The sequence below is a fragment of the Monodelphis domestica genome, chromosome 4, assembly GCF_027887165.1.
Source record: "Monodelphis domestica isolate mMonDom1 chromosome 4, mMonDom1.pri, whole genome shotgun sequence".
NCBI lineage: Eukaryota > Metazoa > Chordata > Mammalia > Didelphimorphia > Didelphidae > Monodelphis > Monodelphis domestica.
Window position 1 is genome coordinate 385280085 of NC_077230.1, and position 24569 is coordinate 385304653.

The 24569-nt window shown below is 45.3% G+C and overlaps 1 protein-coding gene across 6 annotated transcripts in view; it reads right to left on the reverse strand.

Moving 5' to 3' along the window:
- Nucleotides 1–13364: 13364 nt before the first annotated feature.
- ZBTB40 (zinc finger and BTB domain containing 40) overlaps nt 13365–24569 on the reverse strand; it is a 91407-nt gene continuing 80202 nt past the window's right edge. For 4 of the 6 annotated variants that reach the window (XM_007491214.3, XM_056795609.1, XM_056795611.1 and 1 more), the window contains 2 exons: nt 20724–20949; nt 13365–15878 (listed from right to left, as the gene is read on the reverse strand). In XM_007491214.3, the coding sequence (XP_007491276.1) occupies nt 20755–20949 (195 nt within the window). In that variant the 3' untranslated portion in view covers nt 13365–15878; nt 20724–20754. Of the gene's footprint in view, nt 15879–19527; nt 20950–24569 lie in introns of those variants that run through there. The other 2 variants (XR_008911529.1, XM_056795608.1) reach the window with 2 other exon arrangements.

Sequence of the window (24569 nt, forward strand, 5' to 3'; positions counted from 1 at the left end):
AAGACAGAAGGTACGGTTTAAAAAAACATACCTACAATGTGCTGGGTACTAAACGATGTAAATGAGGGGAAGGGCTTGGGTAAGAGGAGGGGCACTTAAAAGGAGGGGAATTGAGAAAGGCCTTTTGTTAGAGGTGCCTCGTTGGAGCTGAGCCTTGAAGGGAAATGGGCTTCCAAGAGGCAAAGCACGGAGAGAACATTTCAGACAGACAGGACAGCCTCTACAAAGGTATGGAAGGAGAAGATGGGGGAGCATAAGAGGGATAGCTACTAGGCTAGTGTGGCTCTGTGGCTCTGAGCTTTTTGGTACAGCCCAGAGGGGCAATAGAAGACCGAAGAATTAAATGAAGATCTCACTTGTAGGCAGGTGTAACCACAGTGGGCTTCAGAGAGGAGAGGGGACTTGAAAGATAGGTCTTTTTTTCCCTAGCCCTTACTTCTTGTCTTAGAATTGATTCTAAGCACCAGTTCCAAGGTAGAAGATCCATAAGGGTTAGGCAATTGGGGTTAAGTGACTTGCCCAGGGTCACGTAGCTAGGCAGTGTCCGAGGCCAGCTTCCAACCTGGGAAAGCTAGTTCTTAAATTATGAATATCTTAACCCTCAATACTGGTCAGGGGAGTTTAGGATCCATTTTGATTTGGAGAATGACTAAAAAGAAGAGAAAAATGGCTGAAAAGAGAATCATTGAAAAAATGGAAAGCTGGAGATGGTGTGTGTATAGAGTTTGGGAAGAGAGGTGACTTTCACCTCCGCCGAATCCCTGGGGTTGTTGTGGGCTGATTATCTGGGGAGGGCACACAACAGGAGCTGTTCTTGCAAGCTTATTTCTATCACAGACAGCTTCCCAGGTTCAGAATAGTCTCTGCCTCCCAGCCAGGATGGCGAGGGAGGCTTCTTTTATGGGAGAGGACAATAGATTTTGTGAAAGAAGATTATCCTGCGAAGCAAATAGAGAGGAGACCATGGACAACTGGTGGCAGAGCTATTAGGCATGAACTTTGGGAGATTGCCAAAGGATCTGTTCAGGGATAGGCCTGGCCCCTATCTTTAGAGGGGGGCTGATGGGGCATAGATGGACCTAGATCTTCCCCAGGGATCAAAGATAAATTTAAAGGAGTCTATGAACTTGGATGGAAAGAAAATTATAACCTTATTTCCATTCATTGATCATTTCTTTCAATGAATTTTAAAAAATTATCCTGAGGAGTTCATAGACTTCTTCTAAGAGATAGACAATATGAAAAAACCATTAAGAACCCTTGATCTGGGGGGCAGTTGGGTAGCTCAGTGGATGGAGAGCCAGGCCTAGAGATGGGAGATCCTGGATTCAAATCCTGGCCTCAGACACTTCCCATCTGTGTGACCCTAGGCAAGTCACTTAACCCCCCATTGCCTAGCCCTGACCACTCTTCTGCCTTGTATACACATCAATACACAGTATTGATTCCAAGACGGAAGGTGAGGGCTTTAAAAAAAAAAAAGAAACCTTGATCTAGAAAGAGATGGAAATGCTTTGGATTTAATTGATTTAAGATGGAAATAATACCCCTTGTGGGTATTAGTGCACGGCAAACCCTGGGCTAGGAATTGAATGTCCTTGGGTGGAAATTCTGGAGCGATATATATATATATATATATATATATATATATATATATATATATATATATATATATATGTATATATATATATATAATTTCTTGTCACACAGTCTAAACTGGCTTTTTCACTGTTCTTCACATGTGCCGTTGCATTGGGTATTTACTACCCGAGTGATTGGGGGCAAATCCCTTAATCTCTGGCCTTTGTTTCCTCTCCTGTAAGTGGAGGGTGTTGGACTACATGACCTCTGAGATCCCTTTCTCTTCCAGATCTGTGACCTGTGATCTCCCATCTCCATGCCTTCCTTACAGGAAGTCTTTCTCCTGATTGTCTCCTCCATTCTTTCCCTCTCCGTAGTGTCTCCTGACCAAAATGACCTTGGATATGCTTTGTATGTTATAAATGCCATATGTCTCCCTAATAGAATGTGAGCTACTTGAAGATAGTTGTTTTTATTTTTGCCTTAGCATCTGTGGTGCCTAGCACAGTCACTGGTACATAGAATATTTATTGATTAATTAGTCTATATGTGATATGTAGCCCAGTGGAACTTCTCATCAGCTCAGGGAGGGAAGAGGGAACAGGGGTGGAAAAAACTATGAATCATGTAACCATGGAGAAATATTTGAAATAAATACATTTTAAAAAATTAGTCAACATGTGAGACCCTAGGCAAGTCATTTTATTCCTCTGGACCCCTATTTCTTCATCTGTAAAATGGGATAATAATATCTGCCCTGGCTACTGAATGGGAGACCTCTAAGGATGGGATGAGATAACAGATGAGGAAGTTATTATTGGGAGAGTGATTTTAGAAAGTGAAGAATTTTACCTGAAAGATTAAATCACTTTGCAACTGGAAGTATGAGTGGGCTGCCTATAGCTCTAACCTCCAGGTTGGTGAGCTATTCCATTCCAGTAGGCAGAACCTTAGCTCTAGGCTAGAATTTCCTAGGTTTCTTCAGTCCTAGAGTTTACACCTCTTCAGTTTCTGATTCTAACTTTCTGAGTTCCTGGTAGATGCTAGCCATGGGTACCTGAACCTCTTCTCTTGGCTGGTGACCTGTCTCTCTGGCCCTGTCATGGCACAACCTAAGAGCCTTATCTCTGGGGCTTCCTCAAGTTTCATGGATCATGGCTGGTGATCCTAATCTTGGTTCAGCAAACTTGGCTCTGACCTCTGGGCTCTGTAAACCTTGCCCTCACCTCTAGGACTGCTGATCTGATACTGACCTCCTGGCTTCCTGACCTTATTTCCTATGGACGTTCCCTGCCTGTCCTCTTCTCAATCCAGGTGGCTATGTTTCTGATCTCCCTCATCCCTCTCACCCTACTCCCTTTGGCTCCATAATTTGCTTCTGCTACTCAGGACCTTAAAGCTGTGATGGCAAACCTATGATACGCATGTCAGCACTGACACACGTAGCTATTTTCAATGACACCCGGCCCCATGCAGGCTCAGCTCTCCTGGGGAAGGAGCTGACCGGGCAGCAGCATGCCCACACCCATGGCCCTGGCTATGTCCTGGCCCAGCCAGGGTGGGAGGGCTGCTCTACATGCTGGCCTGGGGGAAGGGGGAAGGGGGTGAGCAGCGGGCAGCACCCTCCAGGTAGCTGGGTCGTGCTCTGCCTAGGCTCTCCCAGTGCTCTGCCAGCAGGCTGGGGAGGGGTGAGGCCAGGCAGGGTCAGCTGAAGTCTGGGCCGGGCCCTGGCCCACATGCAGTGCAGGAGTGCCTGGAACCTAGTACCAGACACTTTTTTCATCCTGAAAAATATAGCAATGGCTTTACTCACAATTTTTCCTTCTATGTACCTTATTCTCAGCATTAAATAATATCAAAACCAACAAAGGAAACAGATTGACAGATGAAGTTAGTAGCACTTGCTTGGGCTTGAAAATACTAACCTTCAATTGAAGATTTAGCCAATGAAATTCAGCAACAAAAAAAGTCACTAACAGGCAGGTTAGTTAAAGAATCCCCCCTTCCCCTCACTTATCTTAGTTCATGGCACCCCACACAAGTTAAATAATATCAAAACCAACAAAAGAAACTGACTGACAGATGAACACAGAAGTCACTAAGCAGGTAAATTAAATAATTAGCTTTTAGTTTATTAAATTCAGTTATATATTACAATTATACTTTTTTATTAAACTATAAATATCTTGAAATTATGGGTTTTTTCTCAAAGTGACACACCACCCAAATTATGCTCAGTTTTTTGACGAATTTTGACACACTAAGCTCAAAAGGTGGCCCATCACTGCCCTAAACGGTCCCAATCCTGCCAACCATCTGCCCTCATTCCCCAGTTAGTCTCACTCCCTGTCTTGCTCCCCACCCTCCCCAGGGTGCTGAGGTTCTTTTCTTTCCCACAGCTTGTCCCTTGACAGATCCCACATCTGTCTCCAAACCCTAGAGCGGGGGCTCCAGCTCCACCCCGCCTCCTCCCAGTATGCAGAGGGCCTGTGGAGTAGAGGATGAAGCTGTCTCTGACAGGGGAAACTAAAGATGTAAACGGGAGCATGAAATCCCGGGTGACAGCCGTGACCACTCTGGCTCTAACCATTAAATATGGAGTTTTAACTGCACAGAAAATACACCTGGGGCACTTGTATAAATCTTTCTTAACATCACACGCACATACGCCAAGGCACACACATGCGAACACACACACACAGTCCCTCACAGAGAGACTTGCAGAATATTAGAGCTGGAAGGGACCTTTGAGATCATCAAGTCCAGTCCCTCATTTAACAAGGAATAAAGGGGGTACAGAGAGGGGAAGCCATTTGCCTAAGGTTATACTGATAGGACTTAGTGACTGAGGATCATGGGATTTAGAACTGAAAGGCCTTTAGAGATCATTCTGGTCTTATTCCATTTTTGTAGAGGAAGAAACTGAGGGTCTAGGAGGCAACAAGATTTGATCAAGGAGGTGGAATTTGAACTTGGGTTCTGTGATGGCAGATTCAGCTGGATCTCAAATCTAAGGCTCCTGACTCCCAGTTAAGGACTCTTTCTGTAGCAACGCTCTAGCAGTGAATCTATTAATCTTTGTAATGTCACTCTTCTGGCTTATATTCCATATGGCCCCAGACTGCTTTATACCTTCTATTTGAGTTCTACCTAAGGACAGCGTATTATAGCAAAGACTGTTCAGTCCCAGGAGTCAGGAAGGGCTAGAATTTACATAATCCTTTAAAGCTTGCAAAGCCCTTTACAAACATCTCTTTTGATCCACACAACAACTCTGTTGCTATTATCATTATTATCATTTTTTAGATGAGGAAAATGAGGAAGAGACAGAAGTTAAGTGACTTGTCCAGGGTAGCACAGCTAATAAAGGCCTGGGGCTGAATTTGAACCCAGGTCTGGCTGACTCCAGGTCCAAGAACCTACCCCTCAGGATCATTGTGGAAGCTTAAATGAGACAATGGATGGAAAACTCCTTGCTCTTTTTGGCATTTTTCCTTCCAAAACCTGGATGTGCAGCCCTCAGAATTTTTGGCAAAAATGGCCAACCCAGTGTGTCATGGGACTCTCTGTGACATGTTACAGGAAAATGGTTGGGGCAGCTAGGTAGCACAGTGGATGGAGATGGAAAGTCTTGGATTCAAATCTGGCCTCAGATACTTCCTAGTCCTGTGTATCTGGTCAAGTCACTTAACCCCACTGCCTACCCCTTACTGCTCTTCTGCCTTGGAACTGATACTGATCCTAAGACAGAAAGTAAGAGTTTATAAAATATCAAAGAAAAGGAAGTATGCCAAGGCAGCTAGATAGCACAGTGGATAGAGCACTAGGCCTAGAGTTAGGAGGACCTAGGTTTAAATCTGGCCTCAAGACATTTCCTAGCTCTGTCACCCTGGGCAAGTCACTTCACTCTGTTTGCCTAGCCCTTGCCCTTCTGCCTTAAAGTTGTTACTAAAATAGAAGGTAGGGATTTGAGAGAGAGAGAGAGAGAGAGAGAGAGAGAGAGAGAGAGAGAGAGAGAGAGAGAGAGAGGGAGAGAGAGAGAGAGAGAGAGAGAGAAGGAAAGGGAAGGGAAAGGAAAAGGGAAGGGAAAGGAAAAGGGAAAGGGAAAGGGGAAGGGGAAGGGAAAGGGAAAGGGGAAGGGGAAGGGGAAGAAGGGGAAGAAGGGGAAGAAGGGGAAGAAGGGGAAGGGGAAGGGAAGGGAAGGGAAGGAGAAAGGAAAGAGGAAAGGAAAGGATTCAGAAGTTGGGAGCCATTGAAGGAACCAAAGGAAGGTCAGTTAGAGGAGTCCTCTTGGGAGTTCCAGTATTCTGGGTTTCATGGGTAGAGAATTCTGGCAAGATAAATACTAATATGTTCCTTTTCATATCTCTTATGGGATCCCCAATTTTAATGGTTTCCAGCAATGGGACTGACTCCCCCAAGCCATCCCCCATATTTTACAGAGAGGGCTGGAGAACTCAGAGACTGGGTCTGTGACCTGGACCTCCTTAGCCTTTAGTTCTCACTTTCCCAGCTGTTCTCCCTAGCAAATGTCTCCTGGTTCCAACCTTCAGAAACTGGATAAGGATGCATGTCTTGTGATTCCTAGCACTGTGGACCAAATCTTGTGGAATTTGTTACTGTTATTTTATTTTATTTTTGAAGAGGGGAGGCTGGATATACTCCTGGGTCCTAACTCTGTCACCAACTCCCTGAGTGACCGCAGACAAATCAATTTCCTTTCTGAGCCTCAGTTTCCTCATGTGTAAAATGACAGGGTTGGACTAGATGGCTCTCAGGTATCTTTTGGCTTTGGCATTCTTTGAATTTGATTGTTGGCAGGCAAGCAAGCAGGGAGGCCTGGTGCCCGCCCCCTGGGGTGCCTGCATGCTAAGACCCACCCTCCCCCACCCCCCAGCCCTGCAATCTCCTTTCCACCAGGGACTCATTGAAAAGAAATGACCAGCTTGCCAGCGGACTTCAAAGATAGCGTTTGATGACTTTTTAGCAGCTTCAGCAAAACTCTAATTTGAATTTCAGGGGCTGCTGTGTGATTTCTTTCCTCAGTGACAGCTCAGAGGGGCTGGCTCAAGCTGGGGCTGTCACTGAGCTGCACCTCTCCCTTCTTTCTCTCACTTCTCAGGAAGAGAGGGAAAATCTCTAACGGGAATGTGGAGCCAATGAGGCACACACAAAGATGGTGGAAGCGGCTTAAGAAAAGACAAAGAGCAAGGGAGAAGAAAGTAGATTTCTGAGAAAGGGGCACCTGGAGGGAGATACTGAGTGAGAGGAAGAAGGGAAACCAAGCTGAGGAAGTACAGAAACGACAGAGAATGGGGAAGCACTTGTACAAAGAGAGAGACGAGAGACTGAACAAAGGAGAGACAGATATATATGAAGCATACACCAGCCATTTGAACTCTAGGCAAAAATGCGGCCCCTGACCTCAAGGAGCTCACATTCTGAAGAGGAAGACAATGTGAAAAATGAGCCTACCTATAAAATAAATCCAGTGGAGGTGGAAGGAGACAGAGGCAAAGAGACACACAAAGGAAGACAAGACTGAGTGAGAGGGACTGAGCAGGACAAAAAGAATGAGAGCCACAGAGAAAAACAAACTGAGAGAGAACAAGAAACAGCTGGAAAGAGGGAAGGAATAGGAAAAGAAAGGGACAAAGAGCTACCAAGAGAGCTGGAGAAATAGGAAGAGATGGGGACAGAAAGAGATAGGAAGAGACAAAATGAGAGATCAGCAGAGTGGAGGAGAGACAGTAAGGGGCAAGACAAGAGGAAGAGGAAATGTAGGTCTGCACGAAAGGAAAGGAGAGGTAGGAAAAAGCCTCTTCCTCCCACCCCCTCTCCCCTAAGAATTCATGCACTTTAGCAAATGAGACATTGGTTGAAAGTCTGAAGCCAAGACTGAGGGAAGTCCAGCCTGGCTGCTCTCATAATCAGAAGTGGAGTAGAGCCTTTCTGGCCCCTCATCATCCTGTCCTCCTTCCTTTCAGTAACTTGAAAGCATTAGATATGAGTTCTGGGCACAATCCAACTGCATGCACTGTCAAAGCATCACCCCGCCTGTATCCGTCCCCTCAAAAGGCAGTGGGGGGTGGGAATGGAGGGATAACAAGAGAGCAGCCAGAAACGAAATGCTTCTTTGCTCTTTGCTCACTCACTTTCCAAGAGGGAAGTGGACAACCCACTTGGCTGCTGCTAGCATCTCTTTCTAAGGTGGAATCTGTGGGGTGGGGAGCGGAAGGGGTCAGGACCAGAGGACCCCTGCAAAAACAACACCTGCCTCCTTGCCAGGTGGTTGGCATCAAAGGACTGCCAGTGTCTTATGCCTTTTGAGCCCAGTGATTGAGGTCTTTGGGATATGGCTGCCTGTCAGTCAAACACACATTAAGCACCTACTATGTGCCAGGCACTGTGCTAAGCCCTGGGGATACAAGAGGCAAAAGACAGTCCCATTCCTCTGGAGCCTCCAGTTTAATAGGGCAGACAAGAAGCGAATCAATATGGACAAAGAAACCATATGCAGGTGTTAGGAGAATAGGAAATAATGAACAGAAAGAAGGCACCAGAATTAAGAAGACTTGGAAAAGGCTTCACGGGAAAGTGGGATTTGAGTTGAGACTTAAAGGAAGCCAGGAGGTAGAGATGAGGTGGGAAAGGCATAGGGAAGAACCAGAGAAAATGCCCAGAGGGACTGTCTTGTTTGTGGAGCCCCCAGGAGGCCAGCATCACTGAGTGGAAGAATATGTGGTGGGGAAGGTCTGAGAGGCCTGGAAAGGGAGGGAAAGATACTAAGTTTGGTGTTGGGCATCTTCACCGCATGTCTATGGAAGGGGCAGATAGGAAGCACATTGGAGAGTGCCAGGCTTGGAGTCAAGAGGACGTGGGTTCAAACCTGACCCCAGTCACTTCATAGTTGTATGACCCTGGGCAAGTCATGTAACCCCAACTGCCTAGTCTTTGCCATTCTTCTGTCTTAGAATTGATGCTAAGAGAGAAGGTAAGGATGTCTTTGGAGTGTCTACTTTGAGATGTCTGAAAGGCAGTTGGAGATGCAAGGCAGGTCAGCAGAGAGGTGAGGACAGGATAGATCCGTGTGAGAATCATCCGCCTCCAGGAGACCTGCTGCGCTCCCCAAGTGCTTATAGAAGGAGAAAAGGGCCCAGGGCAGTTCTATAGGACATGTTCCTACAGTAAGTAGCTGTGGCTTGGACAAAACGACCGAGCAAAGCAGGCTGAGACTTCTACAGGGAGGAGGGGAGCCAGGAGAGAATGGCATCCCCAAAACCTGAGAGAAGAGAGCTCAGAAGAGGGAGGGCTCTTGGGGCTCCAGATTGGAAGAGAGCCAGGAACCTAGCAAAGCAGTCTATTGATGACAAGCAGCCCCATCGCTCGGCCCAAAGTGGGCAAACCCGGATGCTCCCCACATCTCTCCATAAGTCAAGAGAGGGAATGAGAAAAGCGCAGATGAGAATGGCAGAATGACAGGACTGCATGGACTCTTAGAATATTAGAAAAGAGAACGTCAGTGTTTTCCAGGAACTTGGACATTTCTAGGCCTCATCTTCATTTTACAGAGGAGATAACCAAAGATAACTGAAGCCCTAAAAAGTTTAACTCCAAGTAAATAGCAGAGCTGGAATAGTAAATCAGCAAGCACTTATTAAGCACCTACTATATGCCGGGTCCCAGGACACCAAGACAAAAATAGAATAGCTCTTGCTCTCAAGGGGCTTATATTCCATTTAGAAAAACACCAAGTAAACATAGTTTTTATATGTAAATATAGAACATTCACAGGGTCAATACTGAGGGAAGCATTTGAAACTGAAGGGATGGCCAACGGTCTCCAAAAGGAAGTGGCACTTAATCTGAAGTCTGAAAGAAAACAGGGCAGCTAGGTGGCACAGTGGATAGAATGCTGGGTCTGGAGTCAGGAACTTATCTTTCTGAGTTCAAATATGGTCTCAGTTCCTTCCGAGCTGTGTGACCTTAATCAAGTCATTTAACCTTATTTACCTCAGTTTCCTCATCTTCAGCAGAGGAGGCAGCTGGGTATCTCAGTGGATTGAGAGCCAGGCCTAGAGATGGGAGGCCCTGGGTTCAAATCTGGACTCAGACATTTTCTTAGTTGTGTCACTTGACCCCCATTGCCTAGCCCTTACCACTCTTCTGCCCTGGAACCAATACACAGTATTGATTCCAAGATGGAAGGTAAGAGTTAAAAAAAAATGAGCTGGAGAAGGAAATGACAAAGCATTCCTGCTAAAAATCTCTGCTAAGACAATCCCAAATGGGATTATGGAGGGTTGGGCACAACTGAAAAATGACAGAACAGAAATTCTAAAAGGTACAGGTGAAAAGGGAATGTTTTTGAGGCAAAGGACACAACTTATGCAACAGACCAAAGATGGGAGATTAAGGAATTACAAGTAGGTCAGTTTGTCCAAAAGAGTGAGAGAGACAAAGTAACGTAACAAGGCTGGGAAGGCAGAAAGCAGACTGTAGAAGAAAGGGAAGGAGATTGTGATGGGATTTGAAATGCTAAATAAGGGAGTTTGTATTTTATCCTAGAGACAACAGGAGTTGTTTTGAATAGGGGAGTCTCACAGTTAGAATTGTGCTTTCAGATATGTCCATTGAAGGTCAACACGGGTACATGATCTAAACATAAAGGGTGATACCCTAAGCAAATTAGAGGAGAATGGAATAGTTTACTTGGCAGATCTATAGATAAGGGAAGAATTTAGGACCAAACAAGAGAGAGAGCATTATAAGATGGAAAGTGGATCATTTTCATATTTAAAAATTTTTGTACAAATCATATAACTTCAGAAAACGTATGTGGAAATTAGTTATTAAAATATAGATAAAAAAGGTTTAAACAAAGCTGGGAAATTTAACAATAGCTCTGATAAAGGTCTAATTTCTCAAATATGTAGGGATTCAGTCAAATTTATAAAAGGAGTATCAATCTGACAGCCTAGAGGATGGATTGAAGAGGGGAAGAGACTTGAGACAGGAAGACCAAGTCCAAGTGAGAAGTAATGAGGACCCAAACTAGGATGATGACCCAGATTGGAGAAGAAAGGGGTATGACGTTTGGAAAAAGAATTGGAAAGATTTGGCAAATAATTGGATATGGGAGGTGAGGGAGAGTGAGGAGTGAAGGATGATACAATCAGAAATCTGGATGACTGGAAGGGTGGTGGTGGTGATGGTGGTGCCCTCACTTGTAATAGGGGAGTTTAGAGTGGGTAAGCCATTGGTGATGGAAGACCAGAATTCAGGAGAAAAACTAGATATGGATATACAAGTCCAACACACTCTCTCTACATATGTGTGTGTATATATATATATATATGTATATATATGCATATATATATGTTTATGTACGTATGTATATATGCTTATATATGGATAGGTAGATGGATGGCTAGGTAGGTGGATAGATGATAGATAGGTAGGTAGGTTGATAGATAAATGGATGGATAAATGGATGGATAGACAGAAGGAAAGGTAGATAGGATAGATGATAGACAGATGGAAGGAAGGAAAGATGGATGGATAGATGGATGAATAGACATAAGGAAAGGTAGATAGATGATAGACAGATGGAAGGAAAGATGGATGGATAGATAGATGGATGGATGGGTAGATAGATAGGTAGATAGATAGATAGATAGATAGATAGATAGATAGATAGATAGATTCATAGACATAGGTCTTGGAGTTGTGGCTGAGATTTGTTCTTGTATTCATGCATTGTTTTCTCATCACCCCTATATCTTTGTGTTTATTGTGTATCGCATCTCTTGGGCTCCTCATTACCTAAAGGTGGTGTTCTACTACTGTCAAGAATTCTAAAATTCCTTTTCTAGATCATAATCTATTATTTCATCTCTTCATATGCCTTCTCTCCCCAACATCTACTTGTTACCTTCACTATGACGGTCACCTCAGCACTTTTTTCTCTGAGCTATATCTCCTACTCTGGCTTTACTTTCCCCTTCTTACTTACTTTGACCCTATAGTTAACCACCTCAATATTACGCTGCCCTCTACTCCTGAATCCCTTGCCCTGCAGCTCCCCACCTGGGAACCCTGGCCCTGCTAACACTCAGAGCTCCTTTAGACCAAGGCTGAGCCCTTCCAACCAACCCTTTCTCATATCTACACCTAGAGGGCAGGCTAGAAAAGTCATAAAATTACACATGTTCAGAGCTGGAGACCTTAGTGATTACCTCATCCTACCCTCTACTTTGATAGATGAGCAAACTGAGACCCAGAGAGAGCAATAAATTACCCAAGGTCACACAGTAAAATCCAGGATTTGAACAGATGTGACTCCAAATCCATCAACTCCCACCACAGCATGCTCTATAGATGCTGCCTCAGTGGTAAGTCAAGGTTGGATCAGGTCCATGCCAGTGTTAAGGTAACACCTGAACTGGGGTCCGAGAAACTTTGAGGCTGTAGCCAAACTAACGGTTGCAGTGAATTTCTGTAATAAGGTCCCTGTCAGAGTCCCTTTGTCCTTCTCCTGTCACAGTTCACTTGTTTGTAGGTCAGTTTACATTTCATTTTTATTGATGCCTTTTCTATATCATATTCATTGCCAAATATATTTCTTTCCCATAGTTCTGTTCCTTGTGACAAAGACAAAAAAAGAAAACAGTTCAGCAAAACAAACACCTCTGACAGTATAAGCAACGTCCCACACTCTAGTCAGTGCCTCACCTCTTTAACAAAGGCAGAAAGGTGAATTTTCCAACTCTTCTCTTGGTCATTGTAATTGCATGGCCTTGAGTTCCATTCTGTTATCCCTTCTAGGGTCATTGAGCTGGGCATCACGTGTAGTCTTCCTGTTTTTCCTTATTTTGAGGTCTTTAAAAATGTTCCCTTCTTTGGACTTTATTCAGTCCATTCTTACAGCACAATTATGTCCCATTATGTTTGTGCATCCTAGTTTTAGCCATTCCCCAATGGAGCAGCGCCTACTTTGCTTCTAGTCTGCTGCTGCCTTGGATATGTTGGGTGGCCATCAGGCTTGCTTAGGTGCTGGATGGAACCCAGATGGAGGTCCACCATCTCTTGCTTCTATCTGCTTCCCAGGACCTAAGCCTTTCGTTCTAGTGTTTGCTGCTCATTTCTTATCTCGGAGCTCTCTCAAGATTCCAGCTTGGTTGCTCCAATGGGTCTTACCTTCTCCCCATATCAGCTGTAAATATTCCACATGTCCCCATTCCCCAAACTTCACCAGGCAATTCTCTCTCTTCCCAGTCATTTCTTCCCAGGCCCCTCTCTCCTACCCGGCTCCAGCTGCCATGGACCCTGGGAGTCAGGAGCAAGCCTTACACGGGAGGATATTTCCGAGAAGTCTAAGGAGACAATCCCTGAAGGCGCCCTCCCTAAGGTGATGAATGGTGGCAAATATGTTGGGGTGAAGAGAAGCTGCCCCTGGACTCAGATCAAAGCCACAGGAGGCCTCAGAGGACACAGACGCTTCTCTTTGATGTTCTTCTCACCACCTGTGCTGGGATCAGCGCCACTACTGGGCACGTTCCCCTCCCCTCCCAGGTACTCTGGGCTCTCCAAATAGCTCTGACTGAACAGAATGGCAGTGGACCAATTGCACACAATCGAGTGCCTTCCTGGAAAGCAGCATGCAAATCAAAGAATGTGGATTTTGAATCTTCTTTTCCTAGCGCCTTCTACCCAATTTTGCAGATGTGTTCCCACATTTTAAAAGGCTGTTGGCCCCAGGACAAAACCAAAATCACATCTGAGAGCTTTAAAAAGCTGAGGTTTAATTAAGGCAAACCATTGTCCGATAAAATATTCATCACAATAAGTCATAGATGGAAACAGGAGCTGAGGATGACGGGGAGACCCAACAGCTACAGCTGCTCAGCCCCAATTTGCATTCTAGCAATAAGTGGAGTAATAAGAGGCATTTTAAAAGTCCGTGGAAGAGAGGGGCAGGCAGACATGGACTGCTTTGCTCCCGCTTCAGTCTTCCTCAATTTCTTGGGTTGTTGTGTTTTGAACTCTAGCCCTGGTGGCTGGCAGAGAAGAAAGCTTGCTCTGATCCTCCCAACCCAAAGCGCTGTCTCAGTCTCATTTCATAGTACAACTCTCTGTTGTGTGACCTATGGAGGTCTGGGTGTCTATGGAGGGAAGTGAACAGAGTGCTCGACCAGGTGAGGCAATTGGCAAAAAGGAATGAGGTTCTTGAGCTGGGGAGTTACTACGTAATGAAAGTGTTTTTAGGGAAAAATTAATCTGGCTAAGAATGCAGGACAGATGGGAGGGAAGATGGAAAGCAGAGAGATTAGCTAGAAGGTGGTCCCAGCAAACCAGGCACATGACAGTGAAGGTCTGGGCTAACTGGAATGTTCAAGGAACAAGGGACTGTGGTGAGCTGAATTTTCGGATTAACTGAGGATTAAAGCAGAAAATCCTTTTTGCCTCAACCTTTGTTGAAAATCTTCCTAAAATGTGGTAGTAATTTCTTGACTTGAGTTGGGAATACGGTACACTGGGAAAGGGAGTTGAGTCTGGAGTCAGAGGACCTTGTTATGCTAAAATCTCCATTCTGATGACCTCTTTGGGCCAAAATGTTCTCATCTGTGAAATGAGGGCACTGGGCTAGCCAGGGGCATTAAACTTGCTGCCCCAAAACTGCACAGTGCAGCAGGAACCAGATGAAAATGTAACTGAGAAATGTTTAACAACAACAACAAAAAGACAAGATAGGTAATGTTAATTTGTGGTTTTCTAAGTTAATGCTACCCACAGGGATCCATTTTTATTCGTTTGGCACCACTAGGCTAGCCTGATTCGATGAATATAGTACAGAGCATGCTTTCTGTCTTCCTTAAAGTCTGTACTACACCACTCAAGGCTCTTTGACTGTCCTGTATATCCCCAGGGGACAGGGAGAGATAGAATGTCTCCTCCCAATGCCTCAGCTTTGCCATTTCCAATCCATTTTTCTCAGGGTGCCCTAATGATATTAGTTTTCTAATAATCTAAGAATTCTCAGAATGCTGGTGCCACAAGGGGACCATCTGAGGCATCTAATTCAATTCGATTTTACAACAGAAATTGGCACCCAGGGAGAAAGGACTTGTCCAAGGTCATACAGTCAAAAGCATTTTCCCACACGACTCCATCTTGTCTCACCTCTGGCTCACAGGCCTAGGCAGGCTGCAGATGTTGTCTGGTACAGAAGGGATGTCTTTGGGATTTTGCGCAGCTGGTCTTACACACCTGCTCACCTGTACTTAATGAAATGCTTCTCTCCATTCAAGGCTTAACTCAGATGCACCTCCCTCCATGATCCTTGCTTGATATCCGCAGCTGAAAACACTCTCGACTCAGGTTTTCCTAAAGCCCGATGTTGTCCAGGCCTCTCTTGCCCCTCCATCTTCTTCTTGTTATCACACTTATTCATATACATGTCACATCCTCCCAGTAGACCAGAAGCTCTTTGAAGGCAGAGACGGTGCTGGGGTTTTGCTTTCCTTTGGTCTCACTGCCTGGGACAATGCTTTGAATAAAGTAAGAGCTGAATATCTGTTTGCTTCGATGAATAAGTACCCGTTAATGGGCCACATTTCCCAAATCTCATACTCCCCTACATACTACACTGGTTTTTATTCAACTTATTTCTTTGTGTCAAGAAAGGCAGCTCTGAAGCTAACTCTTTCTAATGGGAATGTTTGATTCTGCCTGGATCCTGCATGGGGTGCAAAGGTGGGGAGGTCTCTCTTCTTCTATGCACCAGAGCCTCCCTGCTCAGCTTCACCACTTTCAATCCATTTTTCTCCAGACCCCCTAATGATAGACCTGAGTAATCTCCCCTGGAGAGGCGCAGTGGGTTTCTGCAGTGACCTTGTCCTGGTATGTTCAATCCAATGTTCCCAGACGTCACCAGGGAGCACCTGGTGTGAAAAGAGTCAGCAGGAAGGGCTTGTTATGAGGCCAAGCAAACAGTATTTGATGGGGGTGGTAGGGGGAGTTCTCTGAGCCTCCTGCTAATCTCTTTACAGGGGATAAAAAGGACAAGCCAAGCTTCTGATGGAACTAGCTCTGATGGTCACAGGGTGATATGGCCAATTCGACAAACATCTTTTAAGAGCCTACTATGTAAAAGCTCCTCTTCTTGGCTATACCACGAGAATGGCTCTTTGGGTAGAAGGACCTGAGCAGAGATGTCAGGACTGGCAGTCATCCCAATAACTAACAAGCATGTAACGAGGGCATCTTCAGGGCTCTGCATGGTGCTGATGCTAAGGCTGAGGATGAAGCAAGAAAGGTCAGGTGACTTCCCCATAAACACTCCATATCATCCCCCTCAGAATGCTAGATCAGCTGAATTCAGCCCTTGCTTTCTCACCCACCCCCATCACACTTCCACTCACCTGGCTATTGGTTGACCCCTTCCCCCACTCCTTTTTGCAACTTTCTGTTCCATTGGAACCAATCTGCAGTGTTGGGTGGGTTCTGTGTGTATGACATACCTGCTCTGCCCTCAATCAGCTTATAGTCAGGTTATACATGAAGCAAGGACTGTCGGTAATTATAATACATCATTTGGGGTTATTGAATTATACAGCAAACGTGACTCAGGAAATTCAGAAATGTAGACGTTCGTGTCATCCCAAGCAGAGAGAGGCATGGCTGGACTTAGAGGGACATTGAGGTGCCATCCATACAATGATGGAGTTTGGGAACCTATCAGGCTCATGAAAAATCATCCACAGAGGCCTGGGTAGGGAGCAGAAAACACATTCTAGAGAAGTAATGAGGCTTTGGGATGGGCCAGAGGCAGCCAAATGGCCTTTCTGTGGCCCTCGTGCAGCCTCCTTCACTCACCTAGTGACGTCCTGGGTGGTTGGCCCTCTCTACTGAATCATACCTGAGCAACCAGGCCTGTCACATAGGCATCCTTTCATGAGGAATAAGGACAGGCCTGACAGGGACGGGATAGATGTGAAAGATCAAGGTTCATCCAACACTTTAATAAGGCATCATTTCCCAATGGCTCTAGTTTGGTTTTCTAGTTGTAGACCATTGCCGGTCTAACACAAGGAAGAAGTTGAAATCAAGTCCATGCAAAATTTACATTGTCAATTATATGGCTGTTCCAGGTACAAGTGGTAGGTAGCCAGTACACTTCCCCTTGGCACTATACCTGACGATTTTATATTTAGACAATTTAGAAGAAATCTGACTTAGCTTTGGGAACTCCCTTGGCCCACACCGTCATCTAAAGCACGGACGATCTCCCTTTCTTCCTCGTGTGCTAAAGCACCCGCAGAGGCTGTGTCTGGAGTTTGTTCTCTTTCTCTCTCTTTCTGAGCCTGGCCAAGTCTGATCAGCTCTGGGATATTCTATCCCAATATGACAGATAATTAACCACCTCACTCTCTGACAATTCCCCAAATCCCAAATCCTGCTAATGCCTCCCTCTATGCCAACCCTTCCCCCTCCCCCCAGCCACAGTCTCCCTTTCTTCTGAGTGTTCCAGGGACACAAATGGCATCAGCACATCTGTGGAGCAGGTGCTGCTGAGTGAAAGCAGGAGCCTTTCCTTCCCCACTCTCACTATTCGAAGAGGTGGCCTCTCCCCCAGCCATCTTTCTCTTTCATAGGAGCTAGCCAACATCTCCCTTCACCCAAGAAGGGACCACACATGGCCCTCAATGGATGACGATGAAGCAAGCCTGAGTTGACAGAAAGACAAAGTGCCACCCCCTCCCCAAAGGTCCTGCCACTGACTTATTGAGGAGACCATAGTAGCAAGAGGAACAAAACAAAACAAAACAAAAACCTCTTCTAAGCTGAGTGAGGGCACAGGCAATTAGAGGGCAGGGACCATATAGTCTCCCTATGTCGTCCACAGCACCCAGGGCCATCCCATCAGCCAGTCATCAGTCGACAAGGTTCTTCTTTCTTGATAAGCCCAAAGCTGTCTCACTCTCTCATGGCCCTGGGGGTGCTCCATGAAGGAAAAGCACTTTATTCCTCAGAGAGGATTTTAATCACCATGGGAACACAACATCCATATTCCAGTCTCTGGTCCATGCAGAGCTGAAAGCTTTAAGAAGGTTGTAGAATCTGAGGCTTCTGAGGCAGATGAGACAGACAATTTTAAAGAAGAGAATAAAGACTTCTTAGTCTCCTGGCTGCTCTGCTGACCTCTTGGTCCTAGTTCCATGCGTACTATGCTTAGAAGCAATGAATCACCCTCCCATGGTAATCCTCACTTCCTAATCATCTAATTGCCTTGTCCCTGAAGTAGTTTCCTGTGATGGCCAAGCCCTGACCCACAAGAGTTCCATAACTGATCCCTGTTACTTCCCCCTCAATTAGATCCCGCATTGTCTTCTCCTGGTGGCTGCTTCTCCATCAGTTATCAAACCTGCTGTGGGAGCCCAGAGTATATGAATTTGATTCACTTCCCTGAAATGCCACATTCTTCTTCAGAAAATGCCCAGTCCCTTCCTTGGCTGAGAGATCAGCTTTTGCTCTATTTGAGGGCCATAATGAAAATGGATTATTTGGAATAACATCTAAGGAAGACAGGAGGAAAGGAGGAGCTAGGCTAGCTGGGAGGAAAGGGGCAATTCTCACTGGGGCAATGTGCAGATGTATTCATACTCAGAATCCTCTGTGGAACAAACTGATTCTTCCATCACTGCTCAGCAAATTCATTCAGTTTCAGAATGAAACGGAATGTGGAGAACCAATAATGGGTTTTGCAACTACCATTTGCTGCTGCCAAATCAGTAAGAGCTCCCTTGGTGGGTCTGATCAGCAACCTGGCCTCTCAGACCAACCACTCTTGTTTAACAAACCACAGGCCTGACAGTTCTGTAGGAGGTTATACGGTTCCTCTCTGCCAGAAATTTGGTAAGGACTTTTTCAGACTGCTCGCATGGAATTGAAATTTAAGTCTGAAATGCACAAGCCTTTCTCTAGAACACAAACTCATGTGACCCCAACTCTCTCATCACCTCAATTATGAATCCTTTTTCTTTTGTTCTCTCCCACTATAGCTCAAGGTAGGAAACAGTTCATGGCCCATGTTCTACTGCTTACATGAAGTGGCTATTGGGGGATTCTCTGGGGCCTGGCACCAAGACCTTCTTAATACATAGCATTCCATAATGTTGACATTCCAGTTCCTTACTGGTCATATCTTATGGGTCAAGTACTTTCCAAACCCAAAAGCTCAGATAGGTGTGGGGAACCCGAAGAAGCTTAAAGGACTGCCAAGAATCCAAGGGGAAGCCACGGTGGGTCTTTTTGCATTAATGCTAAAGCTAAGTCTTAAAGCTTTGAGCACCATCTTCTGGTCATTATCAGCTTTTAAGGCTGCCCTCTTTGAAGGCTTCATTTACTTCAGGTTTACTACCTAAATAAGCAAGACATACATATTGATGTGGGGTCATTCAATTCCCCTACATGATACTCTTGGGAGTCTGATCCTCAGAACAAGCACAGGCCTAAAGCAGCTGAGGCATTACCCTCCATGGAAGGACCAAGCCGAGGCTCGTCCCTCCAGAGCCTCGACGGGTGCGAAATCCCAACCTTCTACATTCATAGCTCTGAACTAAGAAGCAGCAGCAAAAAGAGCTTCAAGTCTAAACAAAGCAGACTCCAATTTCTGCACAGAGATGTGCACAAAGCATCTGGAACAAAAGAATGGCTCTATCTTCTGCTAGAGTTGGTTCCAGGAAGAGTGATGAAGTGGACATCGCTCTCCAGAGGGGGTTGAGACCTGGGCTGTGGCAGGGATCACAGCTCAGCGTGTAAACACTACATGGGCAGAGTCCAACCTTTTGGCACAAGGAGGGGAAGATAAATGCTAGGCGCTCCCTCCAAACTGCAGGAACCTACATCCATCTAATTGCACACCATAATGGAATCAACAAACCATTAATTATCAGATTATATTTTAGGAAACGGCAGATAAAAGGCTTTGGGAAATGGAGTCGTAGAGGGGCCGTGGCCCGGTGGCAACAAGAGAGGCATACAAAATGGGCTCCTACAGCAGTCAGAGCCCCAAGGCTTTTGAGAACCCTTCACAAAGCGGCCAGGAGCTGTGGGCCTGTGGGCAGCCACGGATGCCACTCATGCTACACTTGGGCAGAAATGACTGCACTCCTGCCAATTCAGCAACTGTAATAATATCAGACACCTTCAAAGGAAGAGATCGGCTCTTGGGTGACTTTTGTGCCTCTCCAACAGTCGGGAGAGGGGAAGCTGACACAAATGGAAGGGACAGCTGAAGCGGCTGGTGGTATCCTAGTGTTCATTCCAAAGAACATCCTAATGGGTTGGGAGAGAGCAGGCTAGGGCTGCCTTTGTAGCTAGTATGTCCCACATTTGATATTCTCAATAGAAAATATTCCAACTCTTTGTTCTGGGAGAGAGATTACTGCACCAAGCAAGGTAAGAGTCAGTGGGAAAAGAGTCCATTGTTTTGATGGGCTAATAATAAGAAATAAAGATAGGCTTTGGTTTCAATCAAGGACAATGGGCTACAAAAGGTGCTGAAGCCCTGGTTCAAAGGTGAGCTTTTCTCCCTGTTCCTTGGACATCAGTTTAGTGAGAGGGTGGTGAGGTGCAAATGACCTCCTAGTTGCCACTTACCAAGGCAGGAATGGAGAAATAAGCACCAGAAAGAGACACAGGACTGTTTGTGCCAGCAATATTGGGCCGAACATACTCTAGGCTGGAGTCATCTGATGCCTTGCTAAGTACTGCCTCCCATTTTGACAGTAGTAAGGAATTTCATGTAAAGATTAAAAAACATTTGTTTGGCTATGCTTTGTTGGTCAGTTCTATCCATTCTATCTATGGAGGGATGACTAATCAAACTAAGCTTCAGTCCCCAGCTTCCTTTCACCAGTGCCTCTCACTAGGCATGGGTTATGGGCATCACTTAATTTGGGGCTAGGTGACCTGTGTGAGAGGGGCTAGGCTTTGGGAGAGAGCAGTGGGGTCAGTGCCACCATCCTAGACACTGGGTGTTTCAGAACATTCATGGCTTCATGGCACCCTGCTCCTAGCCAGCAGAGCTCAGAACACGATCTACAGGGCTAAGTCCCTGCATGATTCTCTGTTCACACCTGGGATCTCTCAGAGTCTCTTCAGTGACTTTTACTTTGCCTCTCCACAGATAAGGGTCACAGTTCCATCCAGTAAGTCCTCCACTGTCACTGCCACCAGCTCTGAGCTGGCCTGGGGAGTCTGGGAATCTGGCAATGTCACAAACACCTGGGATCCAGCCAGTGGGGTCTCTTCCAAAGTGATCACCTGCTCAGCCGATGCTCCGGGCTCTGGAGCCTGGATCACCTGTAAAGGAGACAACCAGTGGAGGCAACTATAGGAGAGGCCTGCAGGCAGCCCTTCTCTCCTGTTTCTTAAGATCTGTTCATTTCAGTCTCACGCTGTAATGATCATATTTGTTCTCTCACCTGAGGAGAGCAATTACAAAATGCATGTGCCTAATGGGAAACTCCGAGCCTAATATGCTAGTGATGCAACAGAGAAGGCAGACAAACAATTTAAATAACTCTGCACACCAAATTGCTATAATTTGGCTCTGTGTGCCATCTCAGAGCACACAGACTGTGATTACATGCTAGTGAGTACCCATACACAGGGTTGTTTTTTGGTGGTTGTTTTTTTTTTTGTCTCAAGGGCCAAACCACAATTATTTCTGCAACATGCAGTAAGTAGATAATGGTCAGTTTCATTCATTGACTTGTTTAAAAACATGGGCACGAGGATTACTTTTCTGAGTTTTCAACAATGGTGGTGGTCTATCCATTGATCATTACCAAGGGGCTCAGATGAGGGCCATGAAAACCATAACCATTGTGCCCAAGTTTGGCAGCTCTTAGCTCAGCATGCCTGCTTGGGGAATGTGATGATGTGACTGAGTGTCCCCTGATGGGCTTGGGTTGCCTCAGTCCTGCCTCAGTGTGATGTTCATCTTGTCAAGGAATGTTCAGTATTGACCAAGTGGTTAATGGAATTCCTCAACCTCCTGGACTCCTGATTGTCTCTAGTTTTACAACAAAGAACCAGCCTGACTGAAAACCACAGATCATGCCAAACCTTACTAGAGTTCCCCATAAAGACTGTTCACTGATAGAGAACTGGTACAAAGGAAAAAGAGAAGATCTGAGAACCCAACAACCTGAAGACAGAGTCCTTGTAAAATCCTGACATACAGGGGCTCTCAGAGCACCAACTTAAAAGAGAAGCAACCCATTTTTCTCCAACTGTTGGGGGAGGGGGGGTCCATGCCTGGAAAAGTGCGGGAAGTTTTATTGGATACCACAGAAAGAGAAGAAAAGAAATCTGAGAGACTGAGGTTCAATGTGGCACCAACACACCTAGGGACAAACATGATGTGATTCTATGGCTTCCTTCTCTAGGCTTCCATTTCCTCAGCTGTGAAGGGAAAATAAGACTATCTAGGGCACCCAATTCAACAGACAGGACATTGGGAGGCTCCAGTGAAATAAGAAAACAAAGCATTTGGCAGATTTTAATCCCCTTCAGAAATGCCACAACTACAATTTTCAAGATCTTTTCTTGGCATGCCTTTTCATCCGATTTTTCTAACAACCCTGTAAAGTTGGTGGTGTTATCATCTGCTATTCCAAATGAGGAAATGGAGGCTCTTGGGGATTAAGGGATTTACCCAGGGTCATCCAGCCAGGTTGCTAAGTGTCAGAAATTTTCCTGACTCTGACTCCAGTGGCCCATCTATGTACTATGCCATACTGCCTCAATAATACTATACCTGCCCTGCCCCACCCCTCAACAATGGGGGGATCTAGATGAAGCTATATGCCCAGGACCACAGACACCTAGGTACCTCCCTTTCTAAGATAGGAAGAACTATGCAGTGATCACCTAGTCTTGCCAGGACAGGAATCCTTCTACAATGTCCCCAATAAGAGGTCCTGTCACCTCCAAAACCTGCTAAGGAGGGTCATTCTATTTCTGCAGCCTGCTAATTGTTACAAATGTTTTTCTTACATCAAGCTAAAATCTGGGTCTCTGCAACCCCTACCCACTGCTCTTAGTCTTGCCCTCTGGAACTAAGCAGAAGAGGTCTAAACTCTCCTTCATATGACACCCCATAAAAAACTAGAGTACATGTATTAGCAACTACCAAGTCTTCCTTTCTCCAGGCTATGCATTCCCAGTTCCATCAACCTATCTGCATATATCTGCAAATCTATCTGCAATTCTCTTACACTCTGGTTGTTCTCTGACTCTATTCCAGTTGGTCAGTGTGGAATTTGTCCTACAATATGGAACCCAGAACTCAACCCAATATACACCACTCCAGCAGTATTGCACTCTTAGCCCTCTAGCCCATCATCCTAGATGGTCATACTCCTTTAGTCAGCCTGAATGGCCTGGGCAGGGAAAAGCCCAGGAGACTAAGGAATGGTGTCCATCCACTTGTAGAGCTTACAGCATTCCTTGACAACAAAGATGAACAATGCACCAAGACAGGAATGGGGCAGTGCCCACCTGCATGGCAGCAAGAAGAGAAACATGCTCATTCACTTCTCCCTGGGATCCTTTTGGGGTACAGGTTCACTGGCCAAAGGTGTCTCTGGTAGGCCTAGAGTAGGACACTAAGGCACACTCCTTGGCCTTGTATTTAAAGATCTCCACCATCTGGCTAACTGAAAAGAGACATAGTGGAGAGAGGAAATTCATGCTTGACTTGGGGTCAGGAAGACCTGGGTTTGAATCCTGTTCTAGTGCCTAGTTGTGTAAACATAGTTGTGTAAACCTGAGAAAGTAACTTAGGTTCTAGGAGACTGTTTAGTCTTATGTAAAATAGGATGAAGAGTCCCTTAGCAAACAAGGCTGTTGTGAGACCCAAATGAGATCATGTGTTCACTATCATTCCGACCTACTTTCCCCCTCCTTTCTGCTTTTTAAATCTTTCTTTGCAGGTTTGGGCACCATGTTCCCTAGTACTCTCACATAAGCATGATCTCTCTGTCCCTCCTCAGAAGAGTTTTCTCTAGCACTTTTTCCAGATCTCTCTTTGCTTCCTTAATCACAAGTGTAACAAAACTCATTTTTGACCAGGTAATACCCCACTCGACTACTGTGAATTCCATAAGGGCAGAGAATGTGCTGCTATTCATCTTTCAATACCCACCTCCTAGCAGCATTTGGTAGGCACTAGACCCTTAATTAAAACATGAATATGAAGAAACAGGAATTAGGACCTGAGGGCCCTTTAAGGTTTACAATGTTGCCATTATACATTTACCAACTCTAGGCGATCTGACTTCTGAAATCAACACCCATCTGATTCTGCTCTTTTCAAAGCTGCCAATTTTTGAATGGCTAAATTGGATTCAGTTCTTGTCCTTCTTGACCTTTTGACAGCTTCTGACACTGCTGACCATTTTCCCCTGGACATTGTCCCTTCTCTTGGTCTTCATGACATTGATCTTTCCTGATTCTCTACTTCCTTGGCCACTTCTTCTCAGGCTTCTTTGGTAGCTTCTCAAGCAAATTTCACCCCTCATCCATGAGTAATCTAGGATTTTGTTCTAGACCCTCTTCTTTCTTTACACTCTATGTATAAATCTGACCAACTAACTCCTTTACCCAGTCAATTCCAGTAGCTTCCTATCATCTCTGGAATCAAATATAACTCCTCATTTTGAAATTTAATACCCTTCACCATCTAGATTTCCAGATCTTTAACCATCCTGTAATCTATAACTGTTTCTCTATGACCCTCCACCACTAGTCTCTATACTTTCACACTGGCTGTTGTACATGATAAACACATTCTCCCCGTTGCAGCAATTCTAAACCCTTGGCCGCCACTTCAAACTCTATTCTCTACCTCACACTGTCTGCCCCTTATCCCCATTGTTGAAGGATTTCTGTCCTTGTTGTGCTCTCTAGAATCC